Genomic DNA, 23,421 nt, shown 5'->3' on the forward strand with positions numbered 1-23,421 from the left:
AGGAATTCACTTTCCTCTGTGTTGAAAACCAGGGTATTATTCCTCAACCTGACGTTCTTCATGATTTACCTATCAATTATTATTAGTGGTTTCATGGTTGTACAAGAAAATTCTTCCAGCTAATTATGCTATTTGGGGCTGGATAAGCTTATTGTAGTATTTATTACATTGTTTCTGACTGTTCTTTATAGGTGTGTGTCATGAAGGAAACTTGGCATACATCGACAAATTTGTATAAATAGCCAATAATCCATTAAGGAGAACACTAGATTTGAGTACTCCAAACTAGGCTTAAAAGTTAGCAGAACTCGGTGGGTGTAACATGCTAATATTGTGTTTTGATAATTTTAAAAGTTCTTGAAAAAAAAGTTCTTGTAGTTTATAATTAGATCTTTATATCAACTTGCCAATACGCTTGCCTTCGGATTGTTCTATTTTGGTTTTAGGGATATACTTCAGGGAAGCTTTTCTGTGGCGAACCTCTCTAGTTAATATGTGAATATCCCTGCATAGATAGCCCTTGATCCCACCTCTCCCCCTCTCCCCCACCCATTACAGCTAAACTGGCTGTTATTATATTAGATCCACTTTATCAACTTTGTTCTGTGCACCATTATTTTCAGGAACTAGATATGTTACGTGGATGACAAGGATTCCATCGTCAAATAAATTTGAGAGTAACTAAATAATGTATTCCCCTCTTATAGAGTCAGAGTACATTAGCATATTAAAGACTTTGAGAATTCCTGAGGATTAACAACAACAAAAAGCCTGTTTTTATTAACCTAGTGCCTTCCAAATTTGAGTACAGTACCCTTTGTTTGATTTTCTCAGGTTTCCCTATTGGCTGACATTGTTCTGAATCATTAATTTTTCAATCCATATGTTGGTTTGACTGTTGCCGCCTTGGTCTGGCCCTCCGATTGTCTCTGCCCTCTTAATGGAAGGCATCCTCCTTTCCTGCAGCCAACATGTAGTAACATTAGAGCCTGGAGAGAGCTTAAGTGGGAGCATCCAAGTATTTTCTTCGTTCATTCACACAGTCATCCAATAATGTTTGAGGATGCACCAAGGACAAAGCTGTAGCATATCCCCATAGAACTGTGTGAGGGTGCCAACAAGTTTAAATTATGGACTCCCCCTCCAGAGTGTATGTCCTAATTTGAAAAATAAGATATACTTCAAGAACTGTGAGAATCATGGGAGAGGAACTTCAGCCCTTTCAGAATTTAGACTAAGAGGGCAGCAGCAGCCACCTGATTAGGAAAGGTTTAATGAAAGAATTGGCATTTGAGTTGGTCCTGAGAAGTGAGCTAATATCTTGCAATACAATAGCCCCTTTTATAGGAGGAAGAAAGGGCACAAGCAAATGCACAATGATGGAAGCCCATATTGTTACATATGGGTCAGGGTGGGGCAGTCAATTCAGTAGACTAGAAGAGAAGAGAAGGAATTGAAGTTTCATTAATTAAGTTAGAATAACTGATCGAATCAGATTAGTAACAGATGACAAGAAGACCAGAAAGTTCACTATAAAACTAGGATGGTGTAACTTATGGGAGCTTTGCCTGTAATTTTGAGTTGCCATCTTTGCTTCCGACTTTCTTTCTCCTGCTTTCATCCCAAGAGCCCAGGCAGTCAGGACCAGGTGTGAGTATACAGGGATGCTTTTTTTTTTTTTTTAAGATTTTATTTATACATAAGAGACACACAGAGAGAGGCAGAGGGAGAAGCAGGTGCCCTTAGGGGGGAGTCTGATGTGGGATTTGATCCCAGGATCCCGGGATCATGTTCTGGGCTGAAGGCAGACACTCAACCACTGAGCCACCCAGGTGCCCCTACAGGGATGCTTTTATTTTTTTATTTTTATTTATTTATTTTTTTACAGGGATGCTTTTAAAAGACTTTAGTAAACTCTACCAGTCCCAGTGGTTCCGTGTTTTTAAATCATGGAGACTGCTTAAATTATTGGCTATACGCAACAGTAAAACATAGATGAATCCAAATCACAACATTGCCTATGTTTGAAAGAGTGTTGAATATTGATTTAATATGCAGTTGTGTGTGCTGCTGTTATACATTTATTTCAGTCTTAAGAATGATTTGTGTCCTTCTATGCTCCTAGCAATGTGAATCTTCTTAAAGATAAATACCCTTTCTTTTGTAAGTGGTAAATCCTTTTCATTCAAAATTAACATAAGTCTTGATGTTACTCTACTGAGAAAAGTGCAGAGCATTTTAATCTATTCTAGCCTTCCTTAAGTCTCTGTCCTTACCGTATCTGTAAATGATTTTATACTATTTTAATCTTTCTAGTGGCTGATGATATTTAGATATAGAAAGGAAGAAAATTTACCAATTGGTTTGAAGAAAAAATCTGAGGCATAATGTATTTAGTTCTTGTGGTGGAGTAATAAGAAGAAAAATTAGGGAAGATGTCCTTTAAATTACTAATCTGGATGATAAAATTAGGGCCATGTCCATGGTATAATTTAAATGTGATATACCTCATCTTTACTCTTGGTCAAATCATACGTTTGTGTGTTAGTGAGTCGTGTTGTAATGTGGTATGTGTGGAGTGGGGAAGGGGAGTTTGACAACCCTGAAACTACGGAGAAATAGATTTTGTTGGTCATTGTATTTTGGTGAAATATACTTACACCACTTTGGTCCTGATCTTCTAGGAAGTCAGAACTTCGCATTAGCAAAGCATCACTGGCTGATTCTGGAGAATATATGTGCAAAGTGACCAGCAAATTAGGAAATGACAGTGCCTCTGCCAATATCACCATCGTGGATTCAAATGGTAAGAGATACCTACTACATTCTGTTTCTCAGGCTGTAAGAGGAATAATCCAGATATGTGGTGAGAATTGATAATAAACTGGTGTGTTAAATCTCATCATGAACAAATAAAAAACATGGAAGGAAAACCATATACTTCAAGTATCTTGTGTGTCTTCCATAAAACATACTTCCATAAAAGTGTGTCTCTACTCCTTGAGGTGATATAAATCTAAAACATACATAAATTTTTATTTTTTAAGAATTTCAATAAGGTCATGAATGGCAGAAACAGGATGGGTTACTAAAAGAGTTTATACTTCCTATTTAAATTTGTCAGAGAGGGCTGTCAAGTCTTTGGCTCTATCAATAACAGAGTATGTGTGTGTATATATATGTGTGTGTATTTATATACAGAATACATATGTATGTGCAGGATATATGTATATTACATACATATGTATGAACATATGTATATTATGTATGAATATACGTGGGGTGTGTGTGTGTATAACAGAATATAGTCCCAATTCAGTCCTGGAAATTTGAATGTTCTCATACGTGTTTTTAATTCAGCTGGCTCTAGGTCATAGGAAGTTAGGCCCATCGATTTTTTTAAGTCTGTTAGTTCCGAAATTAGGAGAGTCTTAGAACCAAAGCATTTCCTACTATGTATAGTCTTCAGCTTCTGCTTTCTTGAGAATGGTGCCAGGGATATTTGTTAAACAAATGAGTGACTTGGAGGTAGAAGGTGTCACTTACCCTCCAGCAACTTCTCTGAGTTATCTGAAGAAGTAAAAGAACCACAGCTGGTGGCCATTTGCTCATGATACTCTACTACTCCACAGTTTGATGGAGTCATCTCTAGAAGCTCATGATGAGCTAGCAGTAAGTGCCTCGTCTCTTGAAGTAATAAAATGTGACTTCAAAACCCTTTGGTGCTTCTTTCCCTTCTGCATTATGACATTTAACTACTGCCTACACAAGCCCTGTCATCTGCTATAAAGCCAAGCCTAATTACACCGCTCCACTCTAGGCGGAGATGAGAAAGAGTGCCCACTGTAGAAGCCTAATCTCTGAAAGTGGTAAGGTAAAAATGCAAGACCAGCAAGGGAAGAGCAAAAATAACTTTAAGGGTCAACTGCATAGGAGACTGATGTAGTTTGTGTCTGTTGACTTAGTAGGACAGGAAGAAGGGGAGTAAGATAAAAATACTGAACAGGGTTGGGAAGATTGCAGGTTAATTCCCAGCTTTCTCTGGATTCCCGAATGAACTGCTGTGTTGCAGGGTAATCAGAGTTCATTACTTTAAATTTAAATGCCTCCCTCCACAGAGAGTAAAGGACAACAGTGAAAAGCAGTTTCTGTCACTATTTTTAGGAGCTGCGTTTATAGTTGAAAATGTAAAAGCCATTTAAAATTTATATGAGTAAATATAGCATCACTTTACTCTATCATCAGCACAGGTTAAGCAGTAAGTATGCTGCTGGTGTTATTTTACCCCACGTAGAATTTTATAGGATGTAACTTGAAACAGAAATTTAAAAACCAATTTCAGTGGCCTATTCTTTTTTTTCTCTTTTCTATTGTACTATGTTTGGTGGTTTGTTCTCAGCCTGTCATTGGCTTGGTTCAGTGTGTTTCCCTGTGGTAAATGCTATTGAATTATGGTTTTGACACTTGAATTTGATTTGTAGAGCTATGTATACTATAAATTCCCAGGAAAATGCAATTAGAATAAGTGTCATGGTTTCACTGAGTGTTTACAGTCCTATTATATTATTCCGTGTTTTCTGATTTACAGGATTAAGCAGTGAATTATTTACTACTATATTATTCTTGGCCAAAGCCCATAGGGCTTTTGTTGTTGTTGTTAATTTTAGGGTGCCGAGGGATACTATGGCTCTTTACATTTCGCTCATAAGAGAGACGTCCAGCGCATTTTTCCATATTAATTCATTCAAGAATTGGTGTCATATTTGAGTATTTAGTATTGGCCATAGAGAAATGAAAGTTGGGATGTTTCTGATAATCTATCTTTTTTACCTGACAAGAGTAAAGAGAAGTTTTTGGAATATTATAAGGAAGTCATTCTTAAACAACCAACTAAAATTCTTTATAGAATGATTCGGTTTTACTGGCTTACATAGAGCATCTGAGGGGAGAATCTCAATTACAATGCAGGGGAGTCTTGTTTTTATTTTCTTCTTAGAACCCTACGAATAGTCCCCCATTGTATTTAAAGAGAAATGTGAGCTTAGTGTGTGTCTGAAAACAGACCCATTCAGGATCATGAGATATTCAGTAGCAAAGGGGAGGACATTTCTTGAATTCCTGATCCAGTGTAGCTCACTCTGTACCTGACTGCATGTTTGGGAATGTTGAAGTAGATTCTTCAGTTTGTGAAGGAAAAAAAAAAAAAAACAAAAAACAAAAAACAAAAAACAAAAAACAAAAAAAAACCTGAAGGAAAGATACGAGGCATAAGGAAGGATAGAGAAGTTCTATGGGGAAGACATGGAACTTCATTATAACTGGGCATCCAAGAGAAAAATGTACCCAGGGCATAAATAAAAATTTAAGTAAATGGGAGTTTCTGGATCTTTTCTCTAGTGTCTGCCTTTAATGTGCTTCAAATACTCTCTTGAAGCTTCTGGTCCTTTTATCATCTCACCTCCTGCTTTCAACTATGCCTCTTCATAATTACCAACTTTAACCTGATTATGATCTCACTTGGCCATATTTTTTTCATGGCTCTTTTTAAGGCATTCTTTCCATTTTAACTCCTATTGTGTGATTGTTTTCTTAGTTCCCCAATCAGATTCCCTATTGCGAGAATCTGATTGGCAGAGTTTACTGTGCCAGACCATTTGCAAAGACCCATGGAGCTTACAAATCATCCACCCTCTGGTCAGGTGCCCACCAAAGGCTCAGCCCAGGAGGGTGAAACTGGAAACATGGCCGCCTAGAAACGCCCTTCTCCTCAGAGGCTGAGGGCGGCCTGCTGTTCATCAGAGCCTGTGGCTTTGGCAGCCACCATGAGACACAAGGCCAATGTGTTCTGCTTGTTGGGAGACTCGCTTTTCCCCCAACACCTCAGGGACATAGTTGCAGCACAACCAAAAAGAAAATAATCTTTCCGATCCTTCAGCCTCTTCTACTGCCCTCTTTGAATTTGCTCTATTCAGATCCATTCTACTTATCAAAGAAGTCTCCACTCAGGTCTGGCACTCTCTGGGACTCAGATACACAAACTTGTGTTGTCATATCCCTGTCTCCCTAGAAATCTGGGCAAACACTGCACAGAAACACTCTTTCAGAGGGAAAAAGCACTCTACTGTGGTTATAAACTGCCACAAGGCCAAACCTTCTCTTCCTAAATGTGTATTTATTATTGACTTGGGCTTAGAGAGTGGAATTCTCAAGAATTTCATTTCCTTCTGGGGGTCCTAGAAAAAAAGTCTTAAAAATAAGAAAGTGTTATCAAAACATTATATTATGTAGAACTCCCCTTGAGATTTTAATTTATATTTTCTACAAAATATTAGCCATTTTGTTAATTTTGTGCTGTCTCACTCATCTTTCCCATATTTCTCCTATAAGTACATAACTGTGGTCTGATAATATCTGCACAGGTTGCCTTGCTGAAAGATCCTGGTATGCTGCTATGAGCTAATTATCCTAATTTCATACTAATCAAAAGATTCCTTGTGCCATACTGAAATTCTCACACAGGTGCCTTCTTTGCACTAAGATGTTTAGAATATATTTTGGTACAAGATTCTAGGAGAGATGGCAGGGGCAAGGAGAAGGAAGATATGCACAAGAGATTATTTCTTTTCTCCCTAGAAAAAAATGAAGAATGTAGCAAGATGACTTTGCTATTTGGTGCTATTTTAAATTCCCAAACCTAACTATAGAACCATCAGGAAAAAATTAGCATGGATCATAAAAGTCTTCCATCCAACATTAGGAACTTTCTGCAATGAAACTCATTGTTTAGATTTGCTTAGATTAGCAACTAGGTATAAATTAAATAACAAAAAACCCAAGAAGTTCTCCTTGAATTGTTATATGTTTGACATAATGACCATATTTTCATAATTTTTGAATGTTTAGAAAAGAATGAGTATATGTATATATACATATAAATGTGTATATATATGTATGTGTGTATATATATACACACACATAGAGACAGCCAGTCACAATGTTAAGCTACGTTTTAGAAATGTATATATTTTCTGCCTTTTCTAATGCCTTTTAATCCCAATCTTATTGGAAAAAAGAATTTGCCCTATAGTAGATAGATACACACATATGCAATCTGCTAATTACTTTGGGACTATGTGGATCTAACAAAGACCAGTTGAGGTTTCATATAAAGAAGGATCTCATAGGCAGTCATCATTACATGATGGGTTATGGGAGGATCCTTTCATGAATTCAAATATGGCAGCTTAAGAGGCCACATACACCATGCTTACATAGCTTGTACGCTGTATGTTCATTTTTATTTGCCTTTCATTTGGCTTGGTCTTTATGCAGGAGACCTTAATTTCGCAATTAATTCTTAGCTAAGAAGCTCCATAAAAACTTTTGGGCATCTGTTTAGAGAAGACAGTAATAGACCTAACTGGTTTTCAAATTAATTAAGTACTGCAGTCTTTAAAAGATTAATACAAAAGAATATACAAACTAATCAATCATATCCTCTACCAGATTTTCTTTTCTTTCTTTCTTTTTTCTTTCTTTTTTTTTTTTTAATCAGGAGAAAAATTGAGTGAGATTCAATATCCCATAGGAACATTGGGCTTCTAACAATAAATTTGCTGACCAAAAATATTATTTCCACAAAATTTGCCGAATATATCAGTTGGTCCTTTAAAAAATTGGCTCATAGGGGTAACAGGCTTCATTTCCCCCTCTCTCAAATTGATGGCATTGTTGGAAATGCTGTGATACTGGTAAATAAGTGATTATTAAACTGACAATCATATAAAATGTTTTGTAATATGAAAAGCATATCAGATTGGATTCCCATGAAGGCTACTAAGGAAGAACAATATGAGTGGAATGGAGTTGTCTTTTCAGTTCATAGTATCTATTCTGTTCAGATCATTTATTAATTTCAAAATGTCTCTCTTGTCTTAATACAAGAGAATATACAAATCAATCATATCCTCTACTAGATTTTCTTCTTTTTGTTTAATCAGGAGAGAAATTGAGTGAGATTCAATATCCCATAGGAACATTGAGTTCCATGAGTAAGCTCTCATCGTGAGCAAGAATAGAGACACTTGAAGATATTCCTTAAATCATCATTACTAGTGCTAATAAATAAGTAGGTCCATTTTTAGTCTTTAAAAAAAAGGTGACTTGGTCATATTTTTTGCACACACATTAATAACCTATAATTTCAAAATAACAGAGTCACAGAGTGGATGTTTAAATACACATAGACCCATCATGTGTATGTTTGAATATATGTCTATGTGTCTTTCACTAAATAGTTATATTCAGTATATTGTACTCATGGTGAAATCTCAAACAAGTCATGCACACATAATAACTAGAAAAATTCCTTTCCAGAAGGTGTCATTTTTCAGACACTGCAACTTTTTCTTGAGAGCAGATCTAATTTATTAAAAAAGCATTCAAACATGGCAAATATACTAATGTTCCTTATGTTTACTTGCCTACTCAGCATAAGCTGCTCAGGTGTGTTGAGTTCCTGATAATGCTAAATCCTCATTAATTTGCACTAATGAAGGGGATGTCCTTTATAAATTAACAAATTTAATATACCAAATTACTGCAGGAAAAATATATTGCTTAAATAAACATCACGAAAATTGCAGGACTTAATTTTTTTGGATCCATAATTGCAACAAAATTATTTTCAATCACTTATAGCAAAAAGTTGTTTTGTAAAAAGTCTGTGAATTCTACCCAAAACATGCATAATTATGCTTGCTGAGTAATTTTAATTAAAAAGATTAATTTTTTTTAGAAAGATGCTTTTAGTGTAGAAGTGTACAACTTCTAACTTGTGTTTTCCCCAAGAATATTCAGAAGGTTTCTATTTGGAACCATAATCGTTAAAGATATTTTTAAAGCCTCCCGGGTAAATACCTAATTTTAGGAAGGGAGATTATCGTGATTGTTAATATTTTTTTAGGAATGGAGATTATTTTAGGTTGTCTCCGTGTAGATAGATTTTTATAATAACCTCCTGTTCTGGTATTTTTATGTAACATTCAATTTGAAAAGGAAATGTTATGGTTAACCTTTCCTCTAATCTGAGATCTTTCGTGCTGGAGCTAGAAAAGCTCTGACTCTCTTTTTTTTTTTTTTCTCGAAGGTCACAGTGACAACTACTTGGTTTGTCAAAAATATATTTGAAAAGCATCTTGATATTCATGTTGGGATTGGGACCTCTGTCCAATTCTTGTGACCCTGAGCTTACAATTTCAGTCTGGCTGTCATGTCATTGATGAGACCCAAAGGGCAGAAAAGGAAACTTCTCTCCTAATGTGGGCACTTGCTTAGAAATGTGGATCTTCTTCTAGGTATTCATAGGGAAAGATAAATGTTGTGAATCTTGGATTAAAATCTTTCTCTCAGCTTAAATTTCCCCCAAAGAAGCACAGATTCGTTTTCTGCAGCCCAAATCAAGAAAGTCATAGCCACGTGAGAAACAGATATTGCCATATTATCAGCTCAGGCTGTCCTCTTTAATGCTTGCTGCTTGAGAAAGTCCAAAGGGTATTGTATACACTCACATTCTGATCCCTTTCACTTGTTCCAATTTTTTTGTGGGTGTAAGAGGCAATGTAGGCTACTCTGGTGCCTTGATAATAATCTCATATCTTGAATGGCTGGTCCTCCTAATGTTTGATAGAGAGGGCCATCCATACTTAATCTTCACAAGAAAGATATATGTGGTCGTACTAAAAGGTATATTTCTGATCTTTATATATTCATATTTTACTTGACACTTATTCTTAAACATCCCTGCTGAATCTCACGTTATTTTTTTTTCCCTTCTGGTTCCACAAAACCTTTTATCCCTGGAGAAGCTTCTGAGGTTGAAGAAATATTGCCAGTTAAATTAAATCTTTTTACCTACTGGACTAGTCCTAGCATGGAAACCTGAAATGGTCATATTTATATTTAAAGATCATTTACGTTGATCGTGAACATTTCTAACTCCATGATTAACAGGCAGTTAATTCAACATAAAATGATAAAGATGATTTGCTTAGGATTTTAGTAGGTACTGGTAACTTCCGTAATATATATGTATATATCACAACAGATTCAAGATATCTTTTTGTCCTGGTTAGTAAAGAATGAAATATTATTAAGTCATTTAACAATAATTATGCAAACAGTGAAGGTTGAATGATATTCATCATGGCATCACTGCATCTTTTCAGGCTTCATAAACCTATCCTTACTGAAAATACTAGCTTTTAGCATGGGAACCCCTTTTCAAAAGGACGGAAGAAGACAGAATTGGTTAGGCGATGGAATCGTCCTTTGTTCCATTATAAAGGAAACTGAAAGAAAACTGAAAGAAACTGAAAGAAAGCACGTCAAAGCTTAAACAAGTCTGTCACGATTCCCATGATAATGGTGTGTCCAGACGTATATAGTTTCTTCTTCACTCCCTTGGGGTGGGAGCTCCCTACTTACTCTGTGCCCTGCCTGGAATCACTGAAAGTCTATAGAAAAGGCGCCCCCATTTGGGTCACCGTTGGCAATTTTCCATAGAGTTCAGTGTCAGAACTTGATGTTTTTCACCAATCCCACCGAGAAACATCACTGGTTTTTGGTTTTGGTTTTGAACAAACATGTAGTTCTCCGAAGATTGATAACCTAAAAATTCTGACCACACCTTTGATCCTATAGCTTTGACATTTTTTACTTCTATCTGCCTTCCTTTCTGAGAAGAAGCCCATAGCCTCCTTGCTGTATGTTGTCCTGCACTAGCCTTGCAGGGAGGTGGAGAATTCTTCTTACATATTCCAGCATAGCTCATCTCATGCTCTTGCCCAAGAAAGAAGAACTACTTATTTGGGCAGATTTTTTTTTTTTTTTTTTTTTTTTTTTTTGCATTTCTGACTTTTGGGGTGGACTTTCATCACTCTCTTGCAATACTTTCTTCTTTTACGCTCTTTTGTAATTTGAAGGTAGGCTGTGGAAGTGGCTCCCAGCCTCCTGATAATACATCATAATATCCTATCACCTTTTCTTTTTGCAGACATCATCACTGGCATGCCAGCCTCAACTGAAAGAGCATATGTGTCTTCAGGTAAGGAAAATAAGCTCACCAAATTTTACTAACCAGAACGACAGGCATAACTGCTGGCTGCACCTTCTACTAATCAGAATCCCTTCTACTTCCAAATTGTAGCTGTTCTTGTTTTCTGCTCCCAGATTTTCTCCAGCTCATTTTGCCTTTTGAGATTTTGCTTAAAAGAGTACAATTCTTGCTATATGTATGAAGTTGGGCCTGAGAGGCATGCATGGGAAAAAGAAATGTCTAGATACAGCTTAGTGACATTAGACCAGGGACATCAGGATTATACATTCAGTTTTTACAATCTTTACAGGTGCTTCTCTTAGCCCTCTCTTCCTTTCATCCATGGTAGTTCATGCCCGGATAGTGTGTCAGTGTCCAATCCCTGACCTCTGGATTCTTAACGAGCAGTTGTTGATCACTAAACTTCTAGAAAACATTGATAGAACCCTGAACTTTTCAAATGTTGTTTGGTTTGTTTTTGGCTTGTTTTTGTTTGTTTCTTCCTTGCCTATAATATTTGCCAGTAGCACTAACAATCTGAACAGTATTAGCAACTTATAACCCAATTCTACTAATGCATGTATAACCATAATTCATTGATTTCTCCATTGGCTGTGCATTTAATGAATCTGCTGTGGATTCTTTTTTCTTTTCTTTCTCTTTCTTTCTTTCTTTCTTTCTTTCTTTCTTTCTTTCTTTCTTTCTTCTTTCTTTCTCTTTTTTATTTTTATTTTATTTTATTTTATTTTATTTTATTTATTTTATTTTTTTACTTATCCTCTGTTATTCTCTAGTTAACAAGACCTTGGAATATTTAAAAATTCATATTTAATTGGAGGCAAGTTTTTAGAGTCCTAGGTTCAAAACTCAACTTCAGAAGTATGATAACTTGTTTCTGTGTGACACTGTACAGTTCACAAAGATTTTTAGATCTCATTTGGTCTTCACAACAGATGTGTGAAACAAGACATTATTTTTCTTGGTGTATACAGATGAGAAAGCTGAAGCACTAGAAATGTTAAGTCCTATGTCTCAGAAAGTAGGAGAGGGGGATCCTTGGGTGGCTCAGCGGTTAAGTGCCTGCCTTTGGCCCAGGGCATGCTCCTGGAGACTCGGGATCAAGTCCCATGTCAGGCTCCCTGCATAGAACCTGCGTCTCCCTCTGCCTCTATCTCTCTCTCATGAATAAATAAATAAAATCTTAAAAAAAAAAAAAAAAGTAGGAGAGCAGATCCCTCCAGTTCAGTATTCCTTCCCATTACCTGTGTTTAATGTTTTGGCTTCATTGATTTCTCTCGTTATGACCTGTACTTTGTTGAGAAGCTATAAGAGGCCATATCATCGAACACAGACTTTTCTGATTTAACCGTCACCAGTTTCTCCTCTTCCCATCAAAGCCACCTGTTCAAGATCATAAAAGTTAAATCTCTCTGTAACTTAGTTGGCTCTGAAAATGCTTAGGGCATATACATGTGTTCTTAAGATATACGTATGCGTGTTACTGGGTGGGAGGATCCTGGGGTCTAAGAGGGTTGTACTTTTCTGAATGATGGAAAGAAAGCAAGAGAGAAGGAGACACCAAGGGAGGGGAAGAAAGAGAGAGATAAAAAGAACAAGAAAAAAGAAAAAAAAATTGTTGAGGTATCTGAATTTTTCCCCCTTTTGTTCAGGCATTTCTTTCTTATAAGGGTCTCCACTATCAGACTCCAATAGATGCTGTTAGGAGCCTGAGCTTTTCAGATTATGTGGTGCTTCTCTTGGGAATCAGGAGTGATTATAACTATTATTTTCTGATATATGACTTGAATCTTTTAACTTCCTGGCTGCTGAATCTCAATCCCTCTTTGATACTAACTTGCTCTTCTTTCTGACTAATAAAAACCCACAGGCCCCATGCTTTTTTTTCCTGCATGAGTTGTGTTTTATGCTCTGTCTGTATTTAAACACTAGTTTCTCTTCCTTTGTACTTGCTACCTAAGAGAATCTTGCTACCGTATATCATCAATGATCATATTATGAATTTACTTAGCATGTTGTGTTTGATCTTAACCTGATTGCTCCAGTAGATCGATGCATGGACTTTATTCAGCACCATATTTGGTCAGGGTGTTTATGCAGACCATGTTGCCTGAGAATAGATTCATTCTTTTTCTTCGTCTTCTTCTTTTTTTTATTTCCTCTACGCATGAAAGTTGACTTTCAGTCTCTCTAAATATGGGGATTGTTCTCTTTGGTTTCATGTTTCTGAAAATCAAGACCACACTTGAGGGAAGGAACGGTGCATTTCATCTGTATTGTGGATCTGTTCAGAGTAATGTTTCTAGGAAGTTCATATACCAGTTGGTACATGGGTATCTTCGCAGATGGACTGACCCCATTTTCATACCTTTCAAAAGAGTCTTTGGGTTTCGAATCACAGAAATAGTCCTCTGTGGTGTTTGAATATTGCATACATCTTCCTCTGACTTTGAAATGCTTCAGCTTTTCTGTTGCACTGTTTTCTAGTCCTCTTTTTCTGGATGATCCTCAAGCGTGGCACATTTCTGGTGTAAGAATGCAAGCAGCCTGACTCAATAAAGCTTCATTTCACTTCTTTGTTTTATAGAGTCTCCCATTAGAATATCAGTATCAACAGAAGGAGCAAATACTTCTTCATGTAAGTATATTTAAATATTCCATATGCTAGTTTCTAACCCAAGACAATATCTGCTTTGCTGGAGATGGTGGTCCTGTGTCTGTCTTCTGCCCTCACTGAGGAACAGTACATCAAGTTTGGGAGTAGGCTGGTATTTGGTGTTTGGAAGGGAATGGCCCCATGCTGTGCTTGGGGGGGACTAGCTATCCCCCCCCCCCAAGATATACACGGATATTAGAAGACACATATGTGGTGGTGTTCTAATGTAGTGTCTTTGAATGTTGACAAATGACTGCAGAGCCTCTGAGGCCTGGTTCTGAGTGAGCAATAGAGAACATCGTTAGTTGTTTTTAGCATATCTTGATGCCTTTAGCAATTGCCTAGGCCTGATCCCCAGCTGTTTGGAGCTTATTTTAAAGCTCCCCAGTTCTCATATAAAGTCTGCTGTGATAGAGTAAGGAAACTATATATAGATGCCCTTAATTCAAATTCAATAGCAAATGACTAATTATGAAAATGTTTGAAAGCAGGTCCCTAGGCAAGATCTCAGATTAGTTTTCATCTGTTTAATGTGAAATGTGCTTTGTGCTTATGGAGTTCTACAACTGTTAGATTGATTGGTGCTTTGTGCCATGTCAGGGGAACTTAAGAAATTAGCAAGGACTAGTAAAAATAGTTTTGGTACTTATGAATTGTGAATCTAATAGAATTAAATTTTGATATCCAGTGGGGGAATTTATCAGACCTTGAAAATAAAACTTATAATTAACAGTCTTGCTTTCCCTTATTTTAGCTCTTTATTTAAAGCTATTTCTCAGTTTGAGAAGCTCTTCAATAAATAGGTATTCCCAATTAACTCTATTCCAACGTGGAGAGTGTGTTTATGGCACAATTTCCTTTGGCTATCAACATGGTAGGAAATACTTGCAAGAAGGTCTGTACTTTAGGCCACTTCAATTGTTTTGTCAGTCTGTTTAAATATATATAGTTTGAATCTAAAGCCTTTCCCTTCGGGTTGGTACCAGAACTGTAATGATATGATGTAAACGTATTTTTTTATTGCATGAAGTATGATGTTTTGACTATATTTTAGCGAGATAAAGCATCATTTATCTAGATTGATGGAAGTAATCTAGTGAGATCAAACAGGAAATAAGATGCTAGAGAAGACTAAATGGGCTTCTTCTGTATTCTAAAGATACTCATTACATAGTCTAAAATGGTAATCCCTTCTGGGGAGTTTGGGATATTTGTTATTTAATTCTACTTATAAAAAGATTAGTATAATTATATAGATTTTAGCTAACTAGCATTAAGGAATCATGTTGAGCTTTGTTTTAGATTTTCGAGTGTTTATTATACAAGGGCAAATACTAGATTTTTCTTTTTGGCATTTTGTCTGGGAACAATTTCTCCCCTGCATGATTCATTGAATAAAGTTATTGGAACTCTTGTAATTGGAACCCTCCTGCTATCATTAACAGAGCGATGGATGCTATCCTTAAGCATATCCGAGTAGTTTTGGAATAGAAGAAATACTTCTTTGGGTTTTCCAGAGCTTTAGGGAACTGAAATGAATCTCTCAGTTTACATTTGTATTCATTGCAATACTGTTGAGAGAGAAATAATTTTGAAATCTGACTCTGATCTCTAATTCTCAGTAGAGTTAGTTCCTGATATTCGGTAAAGGTTTAAGACTAAGAATGAAGGCTTTGTATTTTGATATCATGTTAAAATATTTCAGTCTGCCATTTGCATACATCCTCCCTTCCCTGTTCATGTTAGGCTCTCAGTAAATACTGTGGAGTTGATTAATGCATACATTTTTTTTAATCTCATGAAAATACACTCTGTAATTTGAAAATATAACCAATGGTGGCAGGATCCTAAGTCCAGTCTTGGTTGGAGCAATGAGAGCAGCGTGAGGCACTCAACCCATCTGGAGGGAACATCCCCAGAACTCCGCAGTGCAGAAATGTGTGATGTCAACATAGCTTCATCCAGTAAAGGCTGAAACAGAAATGTGAGGAAACAAATAGCCATAAGCAGGACATATACCTTCAAATGATATGTAAGAGTTGAAAGCCTTGGGAAAGTTCACATGGGTTAGAAATAATCAGCCCTAAAGAACAGGTTCCTTTTCACTGCATTTCAGCCAGAAAGGAGACACCAGTAAATCCCTGTGCTTGAAAAGTGAACCATGCTTTTGCAATGTAATCATGTCTGGGGGGGCTACATTCTCTGAACTGTTGGCACTGGTGTTCTCTATGTACATTTTTAAAAAAATATTTTATCTATTTATTCATGAGAGACACACAGAGAGAGGCAGAGACACAGGCAGAGGAAGAATCTGGCTCCCTGTGGGGAGCCTGATATGGGACTGGATCCCAGGACCCTGGGATCACATCCTGAGCTGAAGGCAGATGCGCAACCACTGAGCCACCCAGGGTGTCCCTCTCTATGTACATTTTGAAAAGCCTTCCTAAAGTACTATGGATTCAGCAAACCTTTTATGTCTTATGATGAGTTGGTGTGCTTGTGGGGTCAGCCGCAGCCCTGCTACTTCTCCATCTTTCGGGTCCAAATGTGCATACTTCTGTGCAGAAACATCCCCTTATCGCCAGTCCTATTGATGAGAGAATCTCACTGCTGAGTAAATCCTGGGAGGGTTCTGCAGTATTAGTTGAAGCCCTTGGCCCTGCTCAGGTGCCCTGCAGGGTGCCAAGTCCATCTTTGCTGCCCACATCCTGCTTCTCCCCAGACCCCTGCCTGACCATGCCCACCCTCAAAGTTCTACTTTTGTCCTCTGTAACTCCTGTTGGGATAGAAAAGACAAAAAGAAGAGAACAGAATTGCTCACCTAGCTATCTGAAATACCACTGCTAATATTTTAATATATATTTTTCTCATCAGTGTTTTTTATTCTGGCTTTCCTGTTTATCTACCCTCCCTCTCTCTACTTTTAGTGTATCAAGCATTTTTCTCATGTTACTAAATACTAATCAGAAATATTTTAGAATAGTTTTAAATCTTAAATTTTTAAATAACTTTTTAAATCACTGTAACAATAAAGCAGCTGTTCTTGACTAGAGGTTTTAAGGGGTTTATGTTTCATTTACAAATACCCTATCATTTCTTCTACCTTTGTATTTAATATTCCTAGCATTTCATAAATATTGGTGAAATATCAAAGTTACTAATCCTTCCCTTTTTTTTTTTTTTTAAAGATTTTACTTATTCATGAGAGACATACAGAGAGAGAAAGAGAGAGGCAGAGACACAGGCAGAGGGAGAAGCAGGCTCCATGCAGGGAGCCTGATGTGGGACTCGATCCCGGGTCTCCAGGATCACGCCCTGGACTGAAGGCAGCGCTAAACCGCTGAGCCACCCGGGCTGCCCCATAATCCTTCCCTTTGTAAGGACAGTTTTAACTTTCTTTTTTGCAATTGGAATTGAAATTTGAACTGTACGCTCACTATTTTTTAGTTGTTAACTTATAAAATTTTCAAGAAGTTTCTGATAACGATCTTATAATTAACATTATTTTCCTTTATTTTATTCTTCTTTTTTGGTAAATGAGGCATTGGTGACTTGAAACGTATGATTTGCTAAATGAGTGTCCTATATTACACATAGTAAGTGATATGTAAAGAGAAGAATGTGAACCTTACAAAGCAATTAGTAGGGCTCTCTTGTTCCTCCTTTATGTGTAGGATCAGGAAAAAGTAAAAAAATTACTTGGAACAAACCTTAGACTACTCTCTGAAGTGCTAGCTGTCTGTGACCCTATTTTGGTGTGATTTTTTTGAATGCTATAAAAAAGTGCAACTGTTATATCAGTCACTTTACTGAATTGAGAACCATCCATTTCAGTTTAATATGTAAATGAAGGAAACAAAAATAAAAAATCTAATGAATAGTAATTGGAAAAAATAAAGATAAGTTTCTGGAAAACAGTCTTCAATAGTAATAAATTTCTAATAATAATAATAATAATAATAATAATAATAATAATGGGAAACATCTATTGAAGACTTTCTGTGTGCCAGGCACTGTGCTAGGTGATTTATATGGATCATAACTCATAGTTCTCATAAAACCTTAATCCATTTTTCAGATGATAAGGCTGATAGATCTTACCTGAAATCAGAGAAGCAGAATTCAAACCCAGGCAATCCACTAGCCTGCCATGCATGACATGTGAAGTTTTGTTGCCTCAAAGAAAGAGCCTTTAATATTAAAAGGAATGAGATTTTGTGAATGGACTGGAAAGTAATCTTTGACACGAAGTGGATTGGGAGTATGAGTGGTAGCTTAGGTAAATGCAGGACCTGGGACCAGCTGAGCCCATATGATCTGTGTTTTATGCATCAAAGCATGCCAGGCAGTGAAGTGAAATGTAGAAAACACACAACTTGGGTGGACACATGCTCAAAAATCTAAACATGAGTGCTGTAATTACTAGGTAAATTTAGGTAAGTTGTTTAATTTCCCTGAGACTCAGTTTCAGGGCCCATATAATCTTGTTTATCTCAAATCTACATTGGAAATGTGGGAAAATTAATGTGAATCATTTAGCACAGCTTTGCTTTTAGGTGGCCTCCTCTATCTGTGGGAGAGAGAAAAATGAAAAAAACAACAACAACAACAACAATGTGACTCTGAAGAGAGACTGATAATCAGAGGAGGCCTTGTATCTCATTTGAACAATGTAGGAAAATATCTTTATTTTTGGAGGAGGAAAGGGGTTAATTTTTTGCACTCTTAATGATGATGCTGAAAGTTCTATGCCAAGAAGTCACTATGTCTTTTCAGAATATTCTATATTCTCAGCTAAGGCTGCATTTCAAAGGAACTTATCCAGGAAGTCCTCGGAAATCTCTGAATGAAATGGACAATTCAATCTTTAATTTGGCACCTAAAAGAGCTAGCTGAAGGGGAAAATGTCTTTTGTCTGCAGGACATTTCTGTTATAATGAGATACAGCATTTTCACTTGGGAATAGCACAGTGATACGTATTGATTAGATAGCACCATGTCTGCTGGTCCATTGGGGAGATTTAAAACTATGATTCTTACATTCCACCCTCAGCTGTAACTGACTTACCTGCTATTATGGTAGAGGAAACTGCCTGAACCTATGCTAAATGATTCGCAGCTGGAAAAATGGCATTTCAATTTCAGATCTTTATTGGTCGCAAAATATGAAGTCTGTCCATTGGAGAGATACTTCCAATTGAATGTAAATTGTATTTGCAGGTTTCTTGTAAGCATGACATTTTCAAGGGTGTGGTGGCTCATTCTGTTGTGGAGAATGACAAACAAATTCTCATGCATCATATAGTAAGAGAATAATTTAAAAAGGAAATTGCCCAACTGGTATTACTTCCATCTTTCTAATTGCCTAGACACATACAGATTTTTAGGACAAGTGACTTGGAGCAGGAGCATGGACATATACATCACAGCCATTCCTATGCTCAGGCAAGTTATTGCTTTCATGTTCATTCATTCATTTTGTAAGTGACTATATCTTACTTTTTTTCTTCAAGTACCACCTGCCACTGTGGTACTTTATATGTAATATAATTCTTCAGTTCTGCCTTTGACCTTTCTAAAGTCATTGACTTTCATTGCATTCCACTATTGGATAAGATAATCTCAAAACTTTTGATCGAGCTTATAATGAAATTATAGTTAACTTTTTGTATTCAGTTAAAATTAACCTTTACAAAATTATTCTTTTGAACCATGAAATAAATCATTTGTGTGTATATGTATATATGACTGATATTTGTATCATACTGTATATTTTATAAGGCATATTTTTAAACATTGAGTCATTTATTCACACAAGAACTCTGTGACCTAGATTTCATCCCATTTGTCAGATGAGGGGTTGAGCCTCAGATACTCTGACATGTCCAAATTCAAAAACTAAGTAGGTGGTAGAGCAAAAATTTAACCTGAATCTCCTGATTGAAAATGTTATGGTCTTTTATTTACAAAGTCTTACGGGATCCATTCAGCTAGTTTGAGGGAAGGCCTTCTTTAAAAAAAAAAAAAAAAAAAAAAAAAAAAAGGCATCAAGGTGCAGTTTGTATAAAGCCTCCAGGAATATGATCACATTAGTCCCAGTTATCTCAAAGCCAGCTTTTATTGAAGTAATATACTTTCCACAAACTATAAGGTAATGAAGTGGACAGGCAAGCCCTAGTTAATGACAACACAATTCAAGGGTTTAATAGTAAAAAAGGAGGCAGAAGTGTTGGTCTAGAACTATTTCAGTGACCTTGCTGCTTGACTTTGTTATTTTCAGAATGATGTGGTGTATTTCCAAATATGCTCTTTTACAGAGATGGGAGTACTCTTAGAGTCATTGTGCTAGTGGGAGTTTGATCTTCATCAAACAGGCATATTTTCCTCGGCTTAGTTTATGTTGAGGATAGATGCATTGCCTTACTCCAGACTACTATTTAATTTAGTACATGATATCTTAAATCATGAAAATTATTTGCACGATAGAGTAATTCATAAATGGAAAATTGTCAGACCTGGAGCAATTATTTCCCTGTATTTTATTCTTTGGGGTGATTTTTACTGAAATATTCTCTTTAACATTAAAAAAATCAGTCTTTTTGTATATTAGCTGAGAGAGGAAAGGACATCTTTATTCTTCCTGTTTTCAGAGTAGTAAAAGCTATAGTAAGTATTTTTAATCATTTGGGATAGAGCAGTGAAATGGATTATATAGAAAAGAGTTTTAATTTTTTAAATGTTGAAGTGGAGGCCAGGGAATGGAGACCGGGAGGTACATATCAAGAAAGCCTCTAGAATAACAGAGCTAACAAGATTTTGATAAATTTACTTATGCTGAACTTGGTGGTCTTATTTTTTTTTTTCAAGTTATCTAAGGATCTGAGAAATAGGAAAATGGGAAAAGAAGCCTTTAAATTGGACCTGGGATACTTTAGGAAATAGCTCTCTCCCTGGAGAAGAAGGAGGAATAAGATAGAGGAAGGGATGGGGAACAGCATGATAAAGCAGCAGCAAAATAAGAAATATGGATTGTGATTTAAGACTGTATCAATTACAAGCAATAGAAATTTAACTCCAAAGGGCTAAGATGTAAAGAGAGTATGTTGGCTTACATAACTGGCCCAATTTGATCCAGAGCCTCAAATGCATAATGGAATGGTTCCTCAGTCTTTATGTGTTTTTTTCTCTACAGATGTTAGCTTCATTATTAGGGGTTTTTCTCTGCCTGACAAGGAGATAACTGCTGGTGTCTCTAAGCCTGTAACCCCTCAGCTCATAATCTAAAAAAGAGAAAGCCTATTCCTTATCCACACAGCAAAATTTAAGGAAGAATGCGATTGGTTCTACTTGTGTCATATGTCTACCCCTAAAATCTTTACTGTATCAGGGGAGATTAATGACTTCATTTGGGCAGGGGCGGGGTCAGATATCCATTGCTGTGTGCGTTTGGGTTAGTGAGACAGATGGGCTCAGTGCCATGGGAATTGCAGGGTATAGGTTCATTACAGAGAGGAATGTTTTGTACCTAAAGAAAGACAAAGTGGGCTAGACAGGCAAAACCAACACAGCCATCTATGGCTGATGAGTAGACAGCTTGAGAAGAATCAGGAGATGGACATCAGAGAATTTTAAAGGAAATTTAAAAATCAATGTTAACTGAATATTCTTTAATCAGGCAGACAAAATTAATGCAGAAATTTTAAAGAAAATGAGTTAGAAAACTGAAGACAATTGAAATACCTTGAAAGACTCTTTCTTAGAACCTATGAGTTGACTATATAATCATTCTTAAAAATACTCTTTAAAAGAAAAAATCCAGAAACTTAATGCTTTTCTGAAGAAAGTAGAAAAAAAATGAGTAACAGTTTTCCAACTAGAATACATGGGAAGCATTTTTGAAATCTGTAAAATGTTCTGACTTTGGAGTTAAAAGTCAAAGTCTGCTTGATCCAGATTCTTTTATTAAAAACTCTATGATTAAACAGATTTTGAAAAACTACTAGTTTCTTTCACCAGAGTAACTGTGTGTTGATTAGTTTGTTTCTTCCTTTTAACAGTAAGAGAAGGAAAAGAAGCATGCTTAGCCCATTCCATTTCATATTGTACAGAAAAGTCAGCAGGTCTTGTTGAAGTGTGAAATAAATCACTTTACTGAGGCTTTATCAGCCTTATAGACATGACCACTGAAACCTGAAGGAAATAATGTCTTCACCAGTTCATCTGTAGGCAGAACCCACTTTTCCCCGCCCTACTCTTATTATAATGCATCTAGCATACAAGGCACTTGAGTATTTAATTCAGTTTTTAAAAATAAAGGTGCTGTGTATTCATAGTTCAACTAACGGTCAAAGAATTGCTGGAATGGCACTTTTCATTTTATCTCTCAGTCTACCAGAAGTCAGTAAAATCTTTAAAACCAATTATATGTGCCAATGTGGGTTAGAGTCTCAAGCTACGCTCATCTCCGTTAAAGTCTATAACTATCTCTCATTTAGAGATTTGGTGTTTAGGTTGAATTTGTTGATCATATATGAGCTGTTGTTTTCTTCATTGCTCAGGTATTCCAGAATTTGGAATTTCAGAAGAGATTCCAGAATCTTTTCTTCAGGGAATATCAAGCTTTTTAAAAAATGTGACAAGGAGAGAGAAATTGAGAGAGGGTGACAGGGGGCCAAGAGACAGGTTTTTTTAAATATTGCAGGACTTTTATTCGCTGTGATGGAAAATATCATCAATCTTTCTTTTAATTTTTAAAAGGAATTTTGGGCTATTAATCTCTACATTCCAACAGTCAGAATAGTAAAATACAGATCCGAATAGGCCAAGTGACAACTAAGGTCAAATAGCAAGTGAGTGGTAAGTGGAAAATTAAAATTTTTGCTATGTGAGTCTTAGAACTTTTTCTCTCTTTGATTAAAATAAGCAAATAGTTAATAATCTATCTCCCACAGTGATCCAGCATGATGCTAGGTAGGAACTGTGATATGTATTTCTTGAAGTGGGGAGTGGGTTGGGGGAGATGAATCAAGAACAGTCCTTGGGTGAAGTAGTTTGTAGTAAAGTAGAAAGACTAATTGTGGTTAATTGTGATAATTATGTGCAATGACACATGCTCATGATACAAAGTGAAATATGGGGGGCAGACTTTTAAATCAAGTTGTTGTTTTGGGAGCATCTGGATGGCTCAGTGGTTGAGCCTCTGCCTTTGGCTCAGGTCGTGATCCCAGAGTCCTGGGATCGAGTCCCGCTTCAGGCTCCTGCATAGCCTGGTTCTCCCTCTGCCTATGTTTCTGCCTCTTTCTCTGTGTCTCTCATGAATAAATAAATAGTAATAAAAATCTTTAAAAAAATAAATCAAGTTGTTGTTTTAAATAATATTGTTTAAGATAGAATACACTTACCCATTCCGTGGCATGTGATTTAAAAGGAAATATTATTTGAATAATATTATTTGAAAATATTTTTTTTTTACTGTGGTCTCTGTTTTAAGTAGCCAATTGTTTCTGCTTCATGTTTAAAGCTCAGTAATTATACCAAGAGATAAGAATTCTGAAATTTATCCTATTTAAGAAAAATGATGAAAATCTGTGATTTACTATTTAAAGTAAAAGACCAAGTAACATTACGAACAATCAGAAGCTACTTTGCACTA

At 36.3% G+C, this 23,421-nt stretch overlaps 1 protein-coding gene across 12 annotated transcripts in view; it reads left to right on the forward strand.

Moving 5' to 3' along the window:
* Positions 1 to 23,421, forward strand: part of NRG1 (neuregulin 1) — a 1,069,619-nt gene that overhangs the window by 903,803 nt on the left and 142,395 nt on the right. For 9 of the 12 annotated variants that reach the window (XM_077849097.1, XM_077849082.1, XM_077849083.1 and 6 more), the window contains 3 exons: positions 2,685 to 2,806; positions 11,054 to 11,104; positions 13,701 to 13,751. In XM_077849097.1, coding sequence (XP_077705223.1) covers positions 2,685 to 2,806; positions 11,054 to 11,104; positions 13,701 to 13,751 — 224 coding nt within the window. The remainder of the gene's footprint in view (positions 1 to 2,684; positions 2,807 to 11,053; positions 11,105 to 13,700; positions 13,752 to 23,421) is intronic. The other 3 variants (XM_077849098.1, XM_077849084.1, XM_077849085.1) reach the window with 1 other exon arrangement.

The sequence above is a fragment of the Canis aureus genome, chromosome 15, assembly GCF_053574225.1.
Source record: "Canis aureus isolate CA01 chromosome 15, VMU_Caureus_v.1.0, whole genome shotgun sequence".
Taxonomy (NCBI): Eukaryota; Metazoa; Chordata; class Mammalia; order Carnivora; family Canidae; genus Canis; species Canis aureus.